This window comes from Ornithorhynchus anatinus, chromosome 6, assembly GCF_004115215.2.
Source record: "Ornithorhynchus anatinus isolate Pmale09 chromosome 6, mOrnAna1.pri.v4, whole genome shotgun sequence".
Lineage (NCBI taxonomy): Eukaryota > Metazoa > Chordata > Mammalia > Monotremata > Ornithorhynchidae > Ornithorhynchus > Ornithorhynchus anatinus.
In genome coordinates, this window is record NC_041733.1 from 40,183,014 (window position 1) to 40,203,920 (window position 20,907).

Consider the following 20,907-nt stretch of genomic DNA (forward strand, 5'->3'; position numbering starts at 1 on the left):
GGGAAGGAGGGGGCGGTAACCCCACTTAGTCTGAGTCTCTAGGCCACTGGATGCTTGACGTTCCCAACCTCCAAATGAGCTTCCACTTACCTGGGCTCCCGGAAATCCCGTGTGGCCTACCGATCCCGATGGTCCGGGAAACCCTCTTGGGCCCTATGGAGGCACGTTTTACAATTAGAAAACAAAACATGAGAAGCAGTTTGGCCTAGTGGGTAGACCATAGGCCTGGGAGTCAGAAGGATCAGGGTTCTAATCCCAGCTCCATCACTTGTCTGCTGTGTGACCTTGGGCAAGTCATCTTTAAAATGGGGATTAAGACTGTGAGTCCCACATGGGACAGGGATGGTGTCCAACCCAATTTCCTTGTATCCACCTCAGTGCTTAGTATAGTGCCTGTCACATAGAAGTGCTTAACAACTACCACAATTATGATTACTGACTGTAAGCCCCATGTGGGACAACCTGATTACCCTGTATCTACACTAGTGTTTAGAACAGTGCTTGACACATAGTGCTTAACAAATAGCATCAGCACTTAGAACAGTGCTTGGCACATAGTAAGCACTTAACAAATACCAGCGTCATCAGCAGTCATTGGTATTTACTAAGCATTTACTATGTGCAGAGTGCCTGCTACCACATACTAAGTGCTTGGGAAAGTACAATATAGAAATGATGATGATGGTATTTGTTAAGTGCTTACTAGGTGCCAGGCACTGTATGAAGCGCTGGGGTGGATACAAGCAAATTAGGTTGGACACAGTCTCCATCCCCATTTAACAGATGAGGTAACTGAGTCACAGAGAAGCGAAGTGACTTGTCCAAGGTCACAAAGAACATTAAGCTCTATGAAGCAAAATTTTTAGGTTGACTTCAAAAACCATCAAGCGTTCGATAAATAAATGAAAACTTACAACAATCCCATCGAGCCCGGGCAGTCCTCTCTCCCCCTAGGAGAAAAATATAATGGTCAAAATTCAGTGCAACAGACAGCACCTTAAGCGGTCTGTTTTTCATACATGCCCAAAGAACGGAGTGATTTGGGATTCAGTGCCATTCACCCTCATTATAGTACACCAGATTCTGGGTTATTTCCATGCAAGAAATGTTTAACTATTCAACACCATCCTGGGAAGCCACCCAAACTACAAAGACAAGTCAAAGAATCCCATTTGAGCAGTACGGTTCTTCTGTTCATTTCCTTCTGCTTTGGCTGTTTAAACATCTGCTAAGAAACACTAATGTGGCTATCTCCAGTCCTGGTCTCCAGATGCGTGGTTATTCTGGCCCAACTGGACCGTCAGAAAGAATAGAAAGTTAATTCACATCGATGGTTGGGCCAGATTTTAGGGACAATGTGGAAATTCTCTGAATCCTAGGGTAGATAGGGAGGGAAATTTCAGCTTTTTCTATGACCAATCTCCTTGCAAGGTTGCAATTCCGACAGGCCCAGCTGAAACTCTGCAGGGAGCCCATGTTAGAAAAAAAATAATGCAAATCACTCTTAAGGGCTTTTTCAAACTCAGATAATCCCAGTTATATACTGCACACTTTCACAGACCCACAGGGCATCCTTTTGAAGAAAAAATTTGCCATGAATGCTCAAACAGAAAAAAAATCACCTGATGGGAAACAAAATTTGGGAGGTCTAGAATTGGGGTCCCTCGGGAATGTTCTGTCAATATGGGCTGGGATTTGGGGAGGACCCAACTTTCACTGCACCCTGGAATCGTAGAAACTCTTACCTTCATCCCTTTGAAACCATCTTGGGCGAAGACAGATTCTCCTTTTGCACCTTTCAGACCAGGATGACCCTGAGTTAAAAAGAAGAAATAATACTTTCATTGAAGCTGTGTCTCCCATCCCCTGGGCAAATGAATGACATCCCTTCCTCTCTGTTGGACCCCAGTTAATGGGCTGAGTGGCAGACAGGCTCAGTGACCACTGCTCCTTGGCATAGCCCCAGAACATGAGCAGGCCTAGAACACGGACACTGTTCCCTCTCCCACATCAGGAACAGAAGCTGCAGGATCACTCCCTACCCCAGCAACAAATGGAAAACAGCATGGTCCAGTGGAAAGAACCTGGGCCTGGGAGTCGGAAGGACCTGGGTTCTAATTCCAGTTCAGCTACTTGTTTGCTATGTGTCTTTGGGCAAGTCAAAGTCTCTGTGCCTCAGTTACCTCATCTGTAAAATGGGGTTGAGACTGTGAGTCCCACGTGGGACAGGGACTGCATCCAACCCTGTGTGCTTGGATCCACTCCAGCGCTTAGTACAGTAAGCACATAATGCTTAACAAATACCTCAATTATTATTATATTGTTAGCCCCACATGCAACAAGGACCACTCCCGATCTGATTATCTTGTATCTAGCCCAGAACATGGCACTAAGTGCTCAACAGATATCATTATCATCATCAACAGATGTGCTCTGGAGCCATATTTATGCAGTTCCTTATGAGAGTCTATTTGAATATCTTTCATTCAATAGTATTTATTCAATAGTATTTATTGAGCGCTTACTATGTGCAGAGCACTGTACTAAGCGCTTGGGATGAACAAGTCGGCAACATCTTCATCTCTCTCTATGGGAACATATGCAGATGGGTCTCCACCGATGGGTATAGATGGTCATTTACATAGTGTGGTAACTCTAAAAGCCCCATCTTTTCTTACAAAAAAGCTGAGAGGCACAGAAGGGAGGGAATGCTCTCCTTAGCACACGTCAGAGCAAGAAGGTGCCCTCTGATGATCACGTACCCCACTGACTACATAGCTCAACAGACTTCTTGGAGCTTCATTCCCCAAGAAGACAGAAGTTTGGACATGGAGGTCCCGTCTTTGATTCCAGGGCATTCTTGTTCAAAGAGGAAGCGCAAGTCTCCTGCCTTTTCCACGTGACCCTGGGCTGCCCAGAGAATCACATGGTTGTATGTTTAGACACTCGGAAGCAGCATGGCCTAGTAGGATTGAGCACTGGCCTGGGAGGTGGAAGGACCTGGGTTCTAATACCAGCCAGTCACTTGTCTGCTGTGTGACCTTGCGCTTGTCATTTCACTTCTCTGTGTCTCAGTTACCTTATTTGCAAAATGGGGATCAAGACTGAGCTCCAGTGCTTAGTACAATACCTGGTACATAGTAAGCGCTAAAACCAATACCATTAAAAAAAATATTCATTCATTCATTCAAGAGTATTTATTGAGCGCTTACTATGTGCAGAGCACTGTACTAAGCGCTTGGAATGAACAAGTCGGCAACAGAGGCCTTGTCACCTACAGGCGGTCCTTGCTGTCCCGGGAATCCATCTGAGCCAGAGAAACCAATCTCTCCTTTGGTTCCATTGCAGCCATCGAGTCCAGGGAGACCCCGTGTTCCAGGCTGACCTGGGTGACCCTGTCCAGAGAGAGAGAGAGACAAACACTGGGCTAGGAAAGCCAAAGAACTGACTCTTCAGGGCTGTTCAACTGTTTCCTGGAGTCTTCTGCCCCACAAAACAATGACCCATTTAGAGCTCTGAATCCAAATCCCATCCCCTCCCTGCAACCACCAGACTGACAGTTCCTGAGGCAAGATGGGAGAGAATTCCAGAGGGGGTTGGAAATTTGGTAGGGGAAATTCACAAGGAAACACCAGTGGTGTTGGGTGATCCATCCCTAACAAGGAGAATGGATGGGTGTCCAGGAGGACAGCCACCAGCCAGTTCCTCCGAGCCCAGAGGCAGACCCCTGGGCTGGCCAGATCACTAGGTTGGTCCCAAACTGGCCTTGCTTTACGAGGACAGCTACGACAGTGTGAAATGAGGGGCTGGGGCTAGGTGAGACATCCTGCAGAGAGAGTCTCCATGTTTTTGGCAGGGGAAGCCAGTCCCCAGACCCCGATTCCCCTGCAACTCATGAGTGAACATCATTTCCCCTGAATGCCGCTTTAAGCACCCTCCCTCTAGGATCACAAGGATGATTTTGGATGTGGCCGCAAATATTAAATGGAAGGTGCAAAGAGCTCTGATCTGATCATTACTGTCATGGAAGGGGAGAAAGAGAGAGGGACAGAGAGTAGAGAGAAAGAGGGTGATGGATAGAGAGACGGAGAGAGAGGGAGAGAGGGATAGAAAGAGTGAGCCATCCCATTAGCAACACATCCAAAGTTTGCTGGAGGAAAACCAACCCCTTCTCTTCCTTCTCACATCATGGGGACAGAGTAACCCAGGAGTCAGATTCTGTCAGCTCTTCTGGCCACAAACGGACCCCAATTTACGATCCTCCCCCCCACAATCTCGGGACACAAGCTAGATCCCAGAGAGCCAAAAATGCTTCCCAGCTGGACTTAAACACGTTTTTCTGGGGCTCTATGATCTAGTGTATTCATCTCCGAATCTTGTGCCAGGAGATTGTTTTTGTTCAGTTTCATGGGAAAAGCTAAACACATTTGCAGAGGGGTCCTGAGGACCATGGCCACATTTATCTGGAGAGAAAGAAAGAGGAGGAGGGAGGGAGAGGGAGAGAGTGTAGTTTCTCAACACCCGATCTGGCTGTACTTGTTGGTGCCAAAAAGTCCATTAGGCTGTAACTCCATGAAAAGTCAGAAACCTACATGGTCTCCATCTTTAGGTGATGAATGTTTATCCAAGAGTCACTTAGTCCTGAAGGCAAAGGGCTTGGTGAAAGTTGAGGAATCGTTAGAGCCAATATCCTCCAACACAGCCCATAGCCCAAGAGCCTGTCCACCCAGCAACAACCATTCATTCATTCATCCTCCAGCCATTTATTCACAAGGAACAATTGGTAATCCAAGGGAAACAAATTCTCTAAACCACTACTATCCATGTTATTATTTATGTGATCCTAAAGAGAAGGTCAACCAGATCAGGACAGAATACAGTTTCCAAAACAATGCACTGACATTCAAAAATCGAAAAGGGGGCCAAGAAAAATGGAAGGAAAATACAGCCAAAATGAAAGGTCTTAAATGGTTTTCACTTGGCCAGGTTCTCGGGCCCTTAATGGTCAACCTTTGGAAAGTCACAGGAGCCAGTAGCACTTGGAGAGCAGTGAATCTGACAGAACTACATGTTCAGCTAAAACCAGTCAATAATATTTACTGAGCGTTTACTCCATGCAGAGGACAACTTGGGAGAGAAAGACAGAGTACTTAGGAAGCATCAACCTTGCCTTCAGGGAGCTTACAATCTAGCAGGGAAGACAGACATTAAGACAAATTACAGGAAGGGGGAAATAGAGTAGAAAGTACTGGAGTGCAATGGGAGGGGAGTGAGCACCCAAGGGCTTAGGTGGTGCAGAAGTCAAAGTAGAGGAGGAAGCAGGTGTCAATCATGATTCATTAGGGAAGGCTTCCTGGAGGACTAATTACTCCAGAAAAGCCTTGGAATTAAGAAAAACAATTAACCTGGTAAAGACAACAATGAATAGGCTCCCCTAACGGCTGAATGAAAGCATAGTAGGTTCACTATCCCTAATTTAATGTCCGTCTCCCCCTCTAGACTGTAAGCTCCTTGTGAGAAGGGGTCATGTTTACCCACATGTACTCCCCCAAAGGCTTAATCCAATGCTTTGCACACCATAGGTGCTCAATAAATACCACTGTTTGATTAACACCGCTCCATGATGAAGGATGTTCAGCCTGGAAGATCTGCCCCGGCTTCTCATGGGCACGTGAATGAAGGGAGGGAAAAAGGAATATGGGCTGTGGAACAGAGGTGACTGACACCCAGGCAACTTTTCCCAATCCTCCCTGATGACTTCATTTTTACTTAATTTTTTTCAGAACAGCTGCTTCCCACAGAATAGTCAGCTCAAGGACAGCCTGTTCTCGTCATGTTTTGGATGAAGCCTGATGGAGGGGAGGCTCAGGGAGAAGGGAACACAGTTATATTCAAGGGAGAGATGGGATCGGGGAGGTGGGAGAGGAATGAGACGAAGGTGAAGAAAGAGAAGAAGAAGAATGTGTGAGGGAGGAGGAGGGGAAGGAAGAAGAGGCAGAGGAGAAAGAAAGTCAGAAACAAACATCTAAGGAAAGGCAAGAGAGAATAGGAAAGGAGGGGGAAAAAACCCAAAACAAGCAAACACAAAAGGAGTGTCTTGGCTTTATAGCCAGAATCCTGGCAGAACTCAATCCAGTCCATGCCAGGGGTCATGACTCTCCTTACTCTCTTCAAGCGGCGTCAACCCGGCTCCCATTCCCAGGGTAGTCACCATCTGGGGTAAGCCCGGGCCAAATCTCTGCCATCACAACCTTTATCAACCTCTATCTCTGTGGGCTCAACAATGGCCCTTTCCGACAAGGGTAGAAGAAGGCCCGTAGCTGAGCGGTGACCCTGACCCCAGTTGTTTACGCTACAACGCCTCTGCATGCACACTTACCGGAATTCCGTTAATGCCAAGAAATCCAGGAACGCCCATAGGGCCCTGAACAAAAGGAGGGGAGAAAAGTGAGCATCAGCTTCCCCTCACTGATGAGGTAACTTTCACCCTAATGCACAGGTTTGCTCCCTATGACCCACACACCACAACAAAGTGCAGACTTTGCTCATCTGGAGCCAGCCTAGTCTCTCTACCTCAGTCTCGTCTATCTTGCCACCAACTTCTCATCGACATCCTGCTTCTGGCCTGGAACACCCTCCTTCTTTGTATCCAATGGACAATCTCTCTCCCCATCTTCAAAACCTTATTGAAGGCGCATCTCCTTCAGGAGGCCTTACCAAACTAAGCCCTCTTCTCCCACTGCCTTCTGCGTTGCCCTGATTTGCTCCCTTTACTCACCATCCCCCTTCACCCTATAACAGTTACGAGCGTATCTGTAATTTATTTATTTATATTAACGTCTGCCTCCCCCTCTAGAATGTAAGCTCTTTGTGAACAGGGAACGTGTCTACCAACACTGTCATACTATACTCTCCCAAGAGCTTAGTACAGTGCTCTGGCTCACAGTAAGGGCTCAAGAAATAAGATAGATTGATTGATCTTCTCCAACTCTGACTGAATCAAGGAGTTCGGTGTTCCTAGTGGAATCTGCCATGGTTGCCCGCTGCCCTTGAAATACATGGTAAGAGAAGGTAACTAGCTTAGAGAATATTGCTTCCTCCGGCTTTCCCGAGAAGACCAGCACCAACCAGGAAATGTGCAAGTCTCTAGTAGGTGGAATGATCCCTCTAGATTAGATTAAGGAAAGAAACTCTAGGTCTTTTTTTTAAATGATGTTTGTTAAACGCTTACTATGTCACTGTACTAAGCACTTGGGTAAATACGAGTTATGGAGAGAGTCTCTGTTCCACATAAGACTCACAATCTTAATCCCCATTTTACAGATGATATAAATGAGACAACGTCAAGTGATGTGCCCAAGGCTACATGACAGACAAGTGGTGCAATCTGGATTAGAACCCAGATCCTCCTAACACCCAGGCCTGTGCTCTATCCACTAGGGTATGATGTTTCTCCTAAGGTCTCCAAGGCAAAGAATGTTACTTGCCATAGCCACCTTAAGACACCGATTTTGACCAGTTGAAGAATGTCACCCTTAATAGGCAACAGGGAAGGGATCAGATTAAGGTGATCAATCAATCAGTGGTATTTATTGAGTGCTTACTATGTGTAGAGCACTGTTTTAAGAGCTTTGGAGAGTACAGTACAAGAGAATCAACAGACACGTTTCCTGACCCAACATCATTTTGACAATGCCAGAGCGAAGATTCCCCACGGACCCTGAACTGATTTCTCTATGAGTCCCTAGGCACCTCTGAAATCATATCTCTACTTCACTTTCCTTTCCACCTTCTGCTTCCTCTCCTCTAGCAGGAAACAATGGATTTAGATTTGCCTTTCATGTTGACATCTAACCCACAGGCCATGACAAACCTCCACCCTGCTGTGAGTCCAAGGATTCGCCATCTAGGTGCCTGAAACTCAAACTCTATCCACCCTAAATGTCACTCATTCACTGACTCGCCCAGGCACTATATTATGAAACGGCTTTCTCGCTCCTTTAGTTGGGTGTCCAATGGCTCTATGGTAGCAGAAGGCAAAAAGCCACTTAGTTGATCTTACCTTTTCTCCTTTTGTTCCATAATGTCCCGGAAGGCCCGCCGCACCCCTCTCTCCTTTGGGCCCCGCCAAACCCTCAGGGCCGGCAAACCCCGGGGTCCCGATGGCTCCTTGGCTTCCAATTGCTCCTGGTCGACCCTGGAGGGAGGGCACAGAAACATGGATGGGCAGTGAGTCCCAGGCATAGCCAACAATCTTTTGACTAGATGATAAACTTAGCTCGGAAAGCTGCAGTTCTTGCCAAGTTTCACATGAAGATCCAAATAAAGATCTATTCTGGGGGCTTCCAAGCCTTTTTGGCTAGCAGTGCTTTACAGACACATTTAGTGAGATTTACACCCAACGGCAGCCACTAATTCCTTTGCCCACAGGAGATGAGCCATCCCAACAATAAAGGGTCGCTTTTCTCCTGAGAGGCCGGCCAATCAATCAATCAGGTGGTCTAAAGAAGAAAGGAACAGAAAGCTGGCACGCGCAGCTTGATGCTTTAAAACTCAACCGGAAGACCGGAACACATAGATGATGCCGTTTACAGAGAGGGACGTTCCCTCTCCACATCTCCAAGTCCCCAGAGAACGAAACAGAATCCTGACTACAGCTTCCTTTGGGGGCAGAGAAAATGAGACATATAAAAACCTCTTAAAAACCCATTTGGAGACGCAGCGAGGCACTCACAGTGCAAGAACTGTGCAGAACATCACAGAACATCACACCGGCTAATCATGAGCTCCAAGGTTCCCAAGCTATGAGGTTTAAAAGGATCTCAGCAACTACATTCAAGCCTATGAGCTGAGAGGTTCAAACTAAAGCATGCAGTCTGAGAGAAGCTGGTTACTAGAAAGGATGAAGAATTTTGAAGAAAAGGAGTAACAATTTGCATCATCTCCCTGCGTACGCACCATCACGACTGAGGTTAAACTGATTTCCATAAATGTTTCTCTTGTTCCCGGTCTACTCTGAGCTCCTAAAACCCTCAGAAAAAGCCCAATTAATGAGGATTTTAAGATTCAATCTCTGGACTACACCAGGAATGAATCCCTTTAATGGAAGACTGGTGATGGGGCAGATGAACACGACGGCTCATCTGAGGCTCGCCTGAGATTTTTCTCTCACAGTGACCATTTGAAGAGCAAATCAACTCAGAGAAGAGCTTTGGATTATGGCTAATAATGATAATGGTAATAATTCTGGAATTTGACTATGTGCTGGGAAGATATAAGATCTGTGGTCCTACATGGGGCTCACAAAGTACGAAGGAGAACAGGTACTGAATCCCTAATTAGCAGATGAGGAAACTGAATATAGAGAAGTTAGGTGGCTTGCCCAAGATGAGAGGACAGCTAGGTGGTGAAGCTGGGATTAGAAGGCTCTTTTCACTAGGTCACGGTGTTGATTAGGAACACAACTCTAGAGTGACACAGTGTCATCTCTACCATGGCCTATGTGGCAACCAAACCTGCATGTACCCCATCTTTACCAACTGCAAGGATATCTACTCATTGGCCTGTGCCCAGGGACCGTCGCTGGAAGCTTGGAAAGAACAGAAGCGAGATAAAATGAACCCGAGGCCAAAAACAGACTGTCACTGGCCAGAACGTCGGAAAGTTGCTGGACTGGGAACTTCTGGGACAGAGAATCTTCCCAGGACTCTGGTCTTCCCACGAAACCAGAATTCTTGACTGCACTTATGCTAGTAGGCTGAGGAGGGTTGAGATTACAGTGAAGCACATCAAACCTACGAAATAGGTACTTGTATCCAGGATCATCGCATCCACCAATCAATCAATCAATCAATATTTATTGAGCACTTTTTTTTTTCTGAGCGCTTACTGTGGGCAGAGCACTGTACTAAGCTCTTGGAAAGTACAATTCAGCAATAACACCAGTAGAACTAGTAGGACACTAGGCTAAGCACTTGGTAGACACATGACCTGCCCACAGGTAGTTTATAACATAGCAAGGAGCTTACAGTCTAGAAATCCTTCACTTATTCTAGGATGTGAAGCACCGTGGCCTAATAGAAAGAGCCCAGGCCTGGGAGTTATTATTATTATTATTACTAGGGTATTGTTAAGCACTTACTATGTGCAGAGCACTGTTCTAAGCACTGGAGTAGATACAGGGTAATCAGATTGTCCCACGTGGGGCTCACATTTTTTAAATCCCCATTTTTACAGATGAGGTAACTGAGGCACACAGAAGTTAAGTGACTTGCCCAAGGTCACACAGCAGACAAGTGCCGGGGCCGGGATTAGAACCCACGACCTCTGACTCCCAAGCCCGTGCTCTTTCCACTGAGCCACGCTGCTCAATAAATACGATTGAATCTGCCCCGTTTTGGGTTTTTTAAGGCTCCAAAGACGGAGGCGGAATTATTAAGTGGCGCTTCTCCGACTGGCCAGCAGAGGGCAACAAAAGAACAACCCAGACCATTCATTCATTCAACGGTATTTATTGAGCACTTACTAGGTGCAGAGCACTGTACTAAGCGCTTGGAATGTACAATTCGGCAGCAGATAGCGACCATCCCTGACCAATGACGGGCTCACAGTCTAAACGGGGGAGACAAACAGCAGAGCAAAACAGAACAAAACAAAAACATCATCTGCCAACTCAAGTGCCCCCGCTGGGGCTGGGATCCGAGGTCGCTGGGGTTCCTCAGTTGGGCACCAACAGCCAAAATGTACCCTGGGATCTAAACTGGGCAGAGCCTGCTTCCCCCTCCCCGCTGTTGCCACTGAGTTGGATTAAGCCTCATTCACGGACGAGAGCTGAGAAGCAGCAGGGCCTAGTGGATTGAATGAAAAAGCCCAGCCGGGGAGTCAGCGGCTCTGCCACTTGTCTGTTGTGTGACCTTAGGTAAGTCACTTACCTGCTCTTTACCTCAGCTTCCTCAACTGTAAAATGGAGATGAAATGCCTCTTTCCCCTACTTAGACTGAGAGTCCCATGTGGGACAAAGATTGTGTCCAACCTGATTAACTGGTATCTACCGCAGTGCTTAAAACAGTGCTTGACACCTAGTAAGTGTTTCATTAATTAATGTTGATATTTGTTAAGCGCCTACTATGTGCAGAGCACTGTTCTAAGCGCTGAGGTAGATACTGTAATCAGGTTGTCCCACGTGAGGCTCACAGTTAATCCCCATTTTACAGATGAGATAGGCACAGAGAAGTTAAGTGACTTGCCCACAGTCACACAGCTGACAAGTGGCAGAGCCGGGATTGTAACCCATGACCTCTGACTCCCAAGCCCAGGCTCTTTCCACTGAGCCACGCTGCTTCTCGCCACTAAACCATGCTTCTTAACAAATACAAAAACAACAATGATAATTATAATGACCAGTTTCACCCCAGGTCGGAGGTGTGGGCGCAGTCTGTGGTGAGGGGTTGACGAGCTGTTTTTTGGATTGTCCATGCCCACTGGATCTTTTTTCTTAAAAATGGTATTTGTTAATAACTTACTATGTGCCTGGTACTCTATTAAGCGCTGGGATTGCTACAAGGTTGTCAGGTTGGACGCAGTCCCTGGGCTCATATTCTTAATCCCAATTTTACAGATGAGGGAACAGAGGCACAGAGAAGGTAAGGGACTTGTCCAAGGTCACCCAACAGAAGTGGCAGAGTCAGGATTAGAACCCAGGTCCTTCTGACTCCCAGGCCTAAGCTGAAGCCACTAGGCCACGCTGATTCTCAAGGCTCATTCTCAATCATGGCCCTTGGTTATTTCACAGTCAAGCAGTTGTCCTGTTCATGGCCTTAGGCTACTTCACAGCCTAATACCCTCTTCCCAAGACGGCAAAGCTCTCCCATTCTCTGGGGAAAAGTTTGGTTGGGGCAGAAGGATGAAACTGCATTGAGTAAGGGGCCAGGGTCATGATGTCTGCATTATCTGTGGATTTCAATTATCCACTTCTCCTGGCCCCATTACCACAGATGATCAAAAGATGGTGGCACGAAGTCACCCCCCGTACCTGTCTGAATAGGTATGTGTATCAACTACAGTGGCTTGGGCGAAGCCTTTTCTTTTATTCTATAATAACACTAATAATAATAATATTTGTTAAACACTTACTACGGGCCAAGCACCTTGTGAAGCACTGGGATAGATACAGTGTAAGCAGATAGGACAGAATCCCTGTCCCATGAGGGGCTCACAGTCTAAGAGAGAGATGGACCAGGCATTTAATCCCCATTTTACAGATGAGGGAACAGAGGCACAGAGAAGGTAAGGGACTTGTCCAAGGTCACACAACAGGCAGAGCCAAGATGAGAGGCCAGGCCTCCTGAACGCCGTGCTCTTTCCACCAGGCCTCAGTGGTTCGCACCACCGCTCAGAGCTCTGGGAGACCTCAAATCACACTTGGACAATCTTGCTGCCTTTTCACCAAATGAGAGCTTTTTATGGATTCACTGAGCAGCGGATTTTTGACGTCTCCGCTTCAGTTCAGCTGGAGGGAGATGACATTCCTGCCACATTGTTCACCTGATCGTTTGGATTTAAGAGCACTCTGAGTCCTTGTTTGCAACAAATTGGCAGCAGGCTGGTATTCTGTGAATTTTGCCAACTTACTCGGCTGTGCCTCAGATCTCCCTCACAGCTCACCCTCCTTCCCTCTGCTGTTTGTTTCTGAGCTGGCCCAGTCCCCTGACTGATCTGGCTTTTACTCTGAGCTCCATCTTCAGATGGAGGTCAGAGCGTTCTCGTCCACAGCCTTGTCTTTCCATAAGGGCAATCTCAGCACTTGAAATTGAGGAAAATGTAGAAGTGTCATTTGCCTTCAAATCCCCAACCTCGGGCTCCTGAGCACAAAAGAAAATTTGTTCTCTGGAGAAAAAGACTTTAAGTTCCACTCTCCCCACTGCTGAGCACTATGCCCTGCACACAACAGGTGCTCAATCAATGCTGAGAAGCAAGAGCAAGGGCTTGGGAGTCACACAATGTGGGTTCTCACGCTGGCTCTGTCATTTGTGTGCTGTACAGCCTTGGGCAAGTCACTTCACTTCTCTGGGCCTCAGTGACCTCATCTGTAAAATGGGGATTAAGACTGTGAGCCCCATGTGGGACAGGGATTGTGTCCAAACTGATTACCTTATGTCTACCCCAGCACAGTGACTCGCCCAAGGACATGCAGCAGACATGAGGAAGAGACAGGGATTAGAACCCCTGGCCTCTGATTCCCAGGTCTGTGCTCTCTCCACTAGACCACGCTGCTTCTGAAGAAACTGCCGACTTGGACGAGCGAGACCCCGACATAAGGATGGCTCAGATGGACACGAGTCGAAGCAAACTTTCCTGTGTGGCTACTTTTGCTGGCTTGCTCTGCTCCTCCTCCTTCTTCTTGGGCTCTGGCAACAGAAGGCGGATTGTTCCTAAATCTTATCGCTCGAAAATTAGCTGTATTAAATGGTACAGCACAGAGGTAAAAATCTCACCAGAGTCAGAGCTTTTAGGCCGGAGACTAAAGGGCTATTGTGTCCCATTTTGCTGAAATTTGGGATTGGCCTGAATGGAAATCCTTGCACTTCGACAGTCAGCGTTCGCTGCTCGGCTATCGGCACATCAGGGCTCGGTCCCTGAGGGCGTCGATGCCTTTTGACTCTGGACAAGCTGGCCATCTGCATCGGCCCCACCTGTGTTGGGCTTCTGCCACACGTTGGTCCCAGCCAGACACTCACCGGATGTGGCGTGGTCTCTGCCTCCCAGCAACTGTCTGTTATTGGCCCATCCCTATCCCTCCCTGCAAAAGTTGTCCAGATCCCCTGGAAGAAATGGTAAAGAAGAGCAGCGTGGCCTTGCAGAAAGAGCATGGGCCTGGGAGTCAGAGAACCTGGGTTCTAAACCAGACTCTGCCAACTGCTTGCTGTGTGTCTTTGGGCAAGTCTCTGGGCCTCTGTTACTCCAACTGTAAAATGGGGATTCAATCCCTGTCTCCCTCCTATTTAGACTGTGCAGGGAAGGGATGTGTCTGACCTAATTAATTTGCATCTATCCCAACACTTAAAACAGTATTTGATGCATAGTAAGCACTAAACAAACACCACACACAGAAAAATCCACAGATCTTGAATTTACTGTCCACAAACAAGTCAACTCGAGTCAACAAGTCAACTACAAGTCTGTCCTCTAGCCTGTCCTCTAGGGGGAAGAGACCCTCCTTCAGGTGGGATTCTAAAAGCCGGTTCAGATTTCACTACCACCTGGCCTTAAGTCGGGTGAATCAATCAATCAGAGCACTGTACTAAGTGCTCGGAAGAGTACAAGCCCAACATGGGATATCTTGGAATGGGCCTGGGCTTGGAAAAACACAGTGGCCAAATTCTACTGGAGGAAACTGGAAAATGTGATTTCCTTCCTCCGGCTCTTGGAAGGATGGAAAAATACCATGATCAGTGGGGGATCGATTAATTAATCAATCAGTCATTTTTACTGAGTGCTTATGTGTGCAGAGCACTGTACTAAGCAGATAGGAAAGTATGATGTGACAGAGTTGGTGGACATGTTCCCTGCCCACAACAACCTTATGGTCTAAGAGGGGGATGCAGAACAGATCTTCTTCAGATCCCAGTTTCTCAGGAAATGAAAGGGAAAGCAATCCTAGATGCTAAAAAATGCCCTCTCTCCTCATAGCAACAATGACTCTCCCCACCTTCATAGCTTTATTGAAGGCACATCTCCTCCAAGAGGCCTTCCTTGACCAAGCCCTCCTTTCCTTTTCTCCTACTCCCTTCTGCATTCATCACCCACCCCGCCCCCCCCAGCCCTGCAACACTTATGTTCATATCTGTAATTTATTTATGTTAAGAGCTTGTCTCCCCCTCTAGACTGTAAGCTCGTAATGGGCCAAGAATGTGTTATATTGTTGTATTGTACTCTCCCAAGCGCTTTGAACAGTGTTCCACACACAGTAAGGACTCAATAAATACGACCGAGTGACTGAGCAGTTTTCCACTGGCCGGGTCCCAGGAAGGGGTCAAGATAGTCTCCTCACCCAGGAGGGTCGGCAGAGGGGAGATTTGGGGACAAATGGGGCTCCCTCCAGTCCCTAATCCAAAAAGGGACCAGTAGACCTTTTGAACTTCTGATACCAAAGGGTGGAAGTGAGCGGGGGTCGGGAGAGCTTCCTCTGTGACCTCTTCACCCACCTGAGCTCTGCTCCATGAGACGATTAACCCCCATCTCGTCTGCCATCACACACGCTTCACAGCTAAGTTCACGGACACTGGAGACCAGGCTCCGTTAACCTCTTTCCAGAGTTCCAGTCATTTGTTTGGACAGACCATGCTTCCAGTCTGCTTAATCTTTGAGGGACAGGATGCTTTGTCCTTTCAATCCCTCCAGGCACAATACGATGAAAGCCTGGATGGCGGGGTCCCTTCTCACAGAGCACTGGGCTTCCTGCCGCTGGATCCCTGGAATTCATGACCATGCAGATTGCTGAATTGTACCCGAGGCCGGGGATTAAGCGGGACCTTTGTATGAGAGCTTCTAAGGTCCCAATAATTATTTCATCTGTCAGGAGCTGTGCTCATTAGGCTTATGATGAGGGGAGAAGGGGGAAGGCAGATCACAAACCCAGGAGAACTGAAAACAGAGAAACCTCTCTCCCGGTTATCGACCACAAAGGCCGGGGACCGATCTGCCCGAGCCAACAAGGCAAAGTTCCCAACCCGGATGACCGGGCAAACCACAGGAGAGAAACTATTTCCTGGAGTGGAGGACGAATGGGAGTTCTGCCCATCTCGGTGGGCCGAAAGGCCCAAATCAAGAGTCACTGACTGGGTCAACTGATCCAGTCCCCTGCCTCCAGGGAGGAAATGGAGGGTCAGGGGGAAAGAACAGGGACTGTGTCCAAACTGATTAATCAAGCCCAGCCCCTAGTACAGTTCTGGCCCACAGTAAGCACTTAACAAATAGCATTTTAAAAAAATTCCCCCAGCCAATACTGCAGTTACAACAAGAATACCAAAAAAAGGTGAGTTGCTGCCCTAGGCTGTGTAGCTCCGAGGTACATTTGTAATGCTTGTGACAGAAGGATATCAGGTAGCAGGTACCTCGGCCACCTGTTCACCGCCAGAGGAGAAAGGAGGTGGTGACGCCAATACTGAGGGGGAAAGACTCAGGCCCAAGGTTCTCTGGCCCAAGAGCGTCCCTTGGTACTATAGGGAGGGTCAGCAGAGTCAAGGAAAAAGTAGCCTGTGCCCTAGGGTGAAGAGCAGGGATAGAGGTCAGGAGACTCACCAGACTCCTGCCACTTGCCTGCAGTGTGCATTTCCTTGGGCATTTCACAGTTCCATGCCTCAGTTTCCTCATCTGCACAATAGAGATAAAATAGCTGCTCTCCCTCCCACATGGGACAACAGGCTATGTCCAAGCAGATCATCCTGCACCTGCCTCGGGGCTGAGCATGGTGCTGGGCACATAAGTGAGAGCTTCACAAATAACAGGGCCTTGGCTGAGATCCAATTTGGGAAGTCTCAAAGCTCTTCCTGCCATAGGTAATAACTGCCCCTGGAGGGCTGTTCTGGGGGCAAAATGAGCTCATGTCTGTGAAGTGCCTCCATGCTAATCCAATCTGCACCTGGGGGCACACCTAGACTGTTGGCTGTCTGACTTCACAAACACAGCAGGAGGGCTTACATCACCCTCAACCCCCACCAGCATCACCACAAAGATATCTGGAAAGCAGGATGAGCTGGTTTGATTTGGAGACATAAAGAGGTCTGGAAACCCTTGGGGGGAGGTACCTGGCCATGTCCCAGCTGGCCCTCCCCTTCCCCTCTTTGTACTCCACATACCACAGACCTTGCCCCCACCCCCGCCCCCACCCCCACCGAGGACTAAGAGCAGGACATCAGAGCATGTTCCCTCACCAGGTCTGCTCAGAGCCCCTTCCCCAGCTTCTTTTTCCACTAGGTCATGCAGTTTCGAATCTGCAAAGAGGACTGCAGACTGAGAAGCAGGGTTGGCCTAGTGGAAAGAGCATGGTTCTGGGTTCTAATCCCGGCTCTGCCACTTGTCTGTTATGAGCTTGGGCAAGTCACTTCACTTCTCTGGGCCTCAGTTCCCTGAATCGGTAAAATGGGGATTAAGGACTATGAGCCCTATGTGGGCAACTGGGCTGTTTCCAACCTGATTGGTTTATATCTACCTCAGCGCTTAGTACAGTGCCTAGCACATAGTAACTGCTTAACAAATACCATTTAAAAAGAAAAAGAAAAAAGAAAAAGAAAGGATTGGCATCTGGGCCCAAGAAGCCTAGTTCATTGAACAGTCCATCAAGAGTCTTCCCCTCCCCACTGCTTCTTCCTCTGGGAAGGCTATCCTGGTCCCTAACCGGCAACGGATGAAGCTCTACAGAACATTTTCCATTCCCCACCACGGCCAGGGTCCGGAGGGTAAACTGAGCTGAGCTCCAGGTCTGGGATTATTATGGCATTTGTTAAGCGATTACTATCGAGCTCTGTTCTAAGCATTGGGGTAGATACAAGTTGATCAGGTCAGACACAGTCCCTGTCTCATACGAGGCTCACAGTCTATGTAGGAGGGAGAACAGACACTGAATCCCCATTTTACAGATGAGGAGAACGAGGCAGAGTGACTTTAAGTGACTTGCCCAAGGTCACATAGCGGGCAAATGGCACAGCTTGGACACGAACTCAGGTCCTCTGACTCCCAATCAATCAGCCAACTGTGCTGCTTCCATTAAGCCACATTGCTAGTGGGATTAGAAATGCACATCTCAATGACTTCCTTTGTCTCACTGAGGTGTCATATTAATCGATCAATCAATCAATGGTAGCTCTGAAGACCAGGGCAGTAGGCTGGGTTCTGATCCTGCCTCACCCCTGCCAGCAGAGCCTAAAAGGTCCAAACTCTCCACGACTCAATTTGGGAACTAGCATGGCCTAGTGTAAAGAGCCCGGACCTCGAAGTCAGAGAACTTGGGTACTAATCCCAGCTCTGCCTGCTTGTGTGAACTTGAGAAATCACTGAACCATTTTGTGCCTCAGTTTCCTCATCTGTAAAATGGGAATTCAATGACTATTCTCTCTCATACTTTGACTGTGAGCTCCATGTCGGGCAGGTACCTGTATCTAACCTGATAATTTTCTATCTACCCCAGTGCTTGGCATAAATTAAGCAAATTACAAACACCACAACTGATTAATTTCCTCTCTGTAAAATAGGGATAATCATTCCTTCTCTTTCCTACATTACAGGACTGTGGCTAAGCTGTACAAGCCCAAGCCTTTTTTTAAAAAAAAAGTGGAAATGCATCTTAGAAAAATGATGACTGCATTATTCTGGAGGAAGGGGGACAGGGCAGACAGAGAAATAGTTGGCTTTAAGCACTCAGTACAGTACTCTGCACATAGTAAGCCCTCAATAAATATCACCGATTGATTCTCCTCTCTTCATAGTTTTGAATTCCTCTTTGCCCAATATATCACCACTCAGTCCATTCTTATCCAGTGCTTAGCACAATGCTTGGCACATAGTAGGCACTTAACAAATACCCCAAAATTATTATGTGAAAATCTCCCCTTCAAGGCTCCTCAGATCAACTCCTGGAACCCACAAGGTCACAGGCAAGTTCAGCAAATGAAAGAAAAATGTGGCTAGGCAGGAAAATCTCCATAATGACAATTTGGGAGTCTCAATGCCTTGGTGTGTGAGTGGCACCCAGATCTGCAGTGGTGAGTGGGTGAACCTGTTCCACTCTGAAGGGCTTTTACTTCGATCCCTGGGTTTAACACTAGAGAAACAAGAACGCGGCTAGGGAAAAAGGGCCACCCAGATCCAGAAAAAAACAAACAAACCCCAAAAGACTCACTGAAAATTCCAAAAGTACTTCAAGTGAAGGCAAGTACATGTCCCGTGTGGATAAGACACAGGGCTCTCTGGATCCTGAATAAACAGATATGGCAAGTCATGGCAAATAAACGGTGCCCCTGGAGGTAACCCGCTGTTGGTTTTGCTTATCTCCCCAGATTTGGCGAGGGGGATGGAGAGAAGGGAGGAGGAAGGCGAAGCAGGAGGAGGGGGAAAAGGGGAAGCAGAGGAGAGAGAATATGCTCAGAAGGGTGTTTAAGGAGGGAAGGTGTAGTGCATACCATGAGAGCTGGGGATATGAGAAACAATTAATCCATAAATTGTATTTATTCCACGCTTACTTTAGACTAAACGCTTGGGAGAGGACCATACATTAGAGTTGGTAAACATGTTCCTTGCCCACAAGGAGCTCACAGTTAACGGGTATGTCCTTGCCTCTGCCCCCATCCTTGAAAACACACACACACACACACATACACACACACACAATGCAATAAGGAATTACTGATTCCACAGCCAAAGTTCTGATGAAACTTTGAAAAAGCAGTCCCACACACAGCTGGAGATGTCCGGAAGCACCTTAGGAAGGTTTGAGAGGCAGATGGGAGAGGGAGGTGAGACGAAGAGAGGACAAAGAGGGAGGAGAAAAGGGGAGAGACTGTGAGCTCGTCGATTACACTGTGAGCCCGTCATTAGGCAGGGATTGTCTCTATCTGTTGCTGAATTGTACATTTCAAGCGTTTAGTACAGTGCTCTGCACATAGTAAGCACTCAATAAATACTATTGAATGAATGAATATTGTTAAGTGCTTAACAAACACCTCCACCATCATTATTATTTTAGGCAACTGCTGTCAATAACCCTCATGATGACTTTTTCTCAGAAGGTTCAGGCTTCCTGAATGAAGAGACAGAGAAGATGCTAAACCCACCACTTTCCAAAGTTAGCAGTAACTCTGGCCCTGGAAGAAAAACCTCTCACCCCTAAATATAAGGAGGTCTCAAACCCCCACAAGTGTGTGGGAGCTGGAGAACCTCTATCGCCCTGACGTTTCGTTGACTCTAGGGATTATAGGGGATCAGCCAGAAAGACAGGATTGGGGTCTTGACATACCACCGCATGAGAAAGGAAAGGAAAAAGAAAAGGTTTATGCTTCGCAGATACAACAAGCTGTCTAGTACAGAGGTCTTTGAAATCTCTTAGTAATAAACAGATTTTCTAAACACACCAGGACAGAACCTTTGCTCAAAACCAGACGGGCTTGGTTGTCAGATGATGGGATTAACAGCATTTATCCAACTCTAATGAACAGATACAGTTGTTCTCGTCTATCTCACTGCCAGTTCCTCACCCAGGCCCTGACTCCCCCTTTGTATCAATCATATTTACTGAATGCTTACTGTGTTCAGATCTTGGGAGAGTACAGTGCAAAAATAGAGAAGCAGCATGGCTTAGTGGAAAGAGCCTGGGCTTGGGAGTCAGAGGTCATGAGTTCGAATCCCAGCTCTGCCACTTGTCAGCTGTGTGACTGTGGGCAAGTCACTTCACTCCTCTGTGCCTCAGTTCCCTCATCTGTAAAATGGGTATTAACTGTGAGCCTCATGTGGGACAACCTGATGACCTTGTATCTACCCCAGCGCTTAGAACAGTGCTCTGCACATAGTAAGCGCTTAACAAATACCAACATTATTAAAAATATGAGACTTTCCCTGCCCACGTATCCAACAGACATCACTTTCCCCACCTTCAAAGCCTTACTGAAGGCACAACTCCTCCAAGAGGCCTTCCTCAATTAGGCTCCCATTTCCTTTTCTCCCATTCCTTTCTGTATTGCCCTGCCCCAGACTTGGTCCTTTTATTCACCCCTTCCTCTGAAATATAATTTATTTATATTATTTCCTGGCTCCCCCTCTAGACCGTACGTTCGCTGTGGGCAGGGAATGTGTCTACCAATTCTGCTATATTGTAGTGGATATAAGCACTCAATAAATACAAGTGATTGATTGGGTGAA

General features: G+C 47.3%; 1 protein-coding gene across 1 annotated transcript in view; it reads right to left on the bottom strand.

Annotated features, from left to right (window-relative positions):
* COL4A6 (collagen type IV alpha 6 chain) overlaps positions 1–20,907 on the bottom strand; it is a 159,480-nt gene that overhangs the window by 33,688 nt on the left and 104,885 nt on the right. The window contains exons 4-9 of the mRNA XM_029067210.2: positions 8,063–8,197; positions 6,380–6,424; positions 3,279–3,395; positions 1,746–1,814; positions 915–950; positions 91–153 (exon numbers count right to left, since the gene is read on the bottom strand). Coding sequence (XP_028923043.1) covers positions 91–153; positions 915–950; positions 1,746–1,814; positions 3,279–3,395; positions 6,380–6,424; positions 8,063–8,197 — 465 coding nt within the window. The remainder of the gene's footprint in view (positions 1–90; positions 154–914; positions 951–1,745; positions 1,815–3,278; positions 3,396–6,379; positions 6,425–8,062; positions 8,198–20,907) is intronic.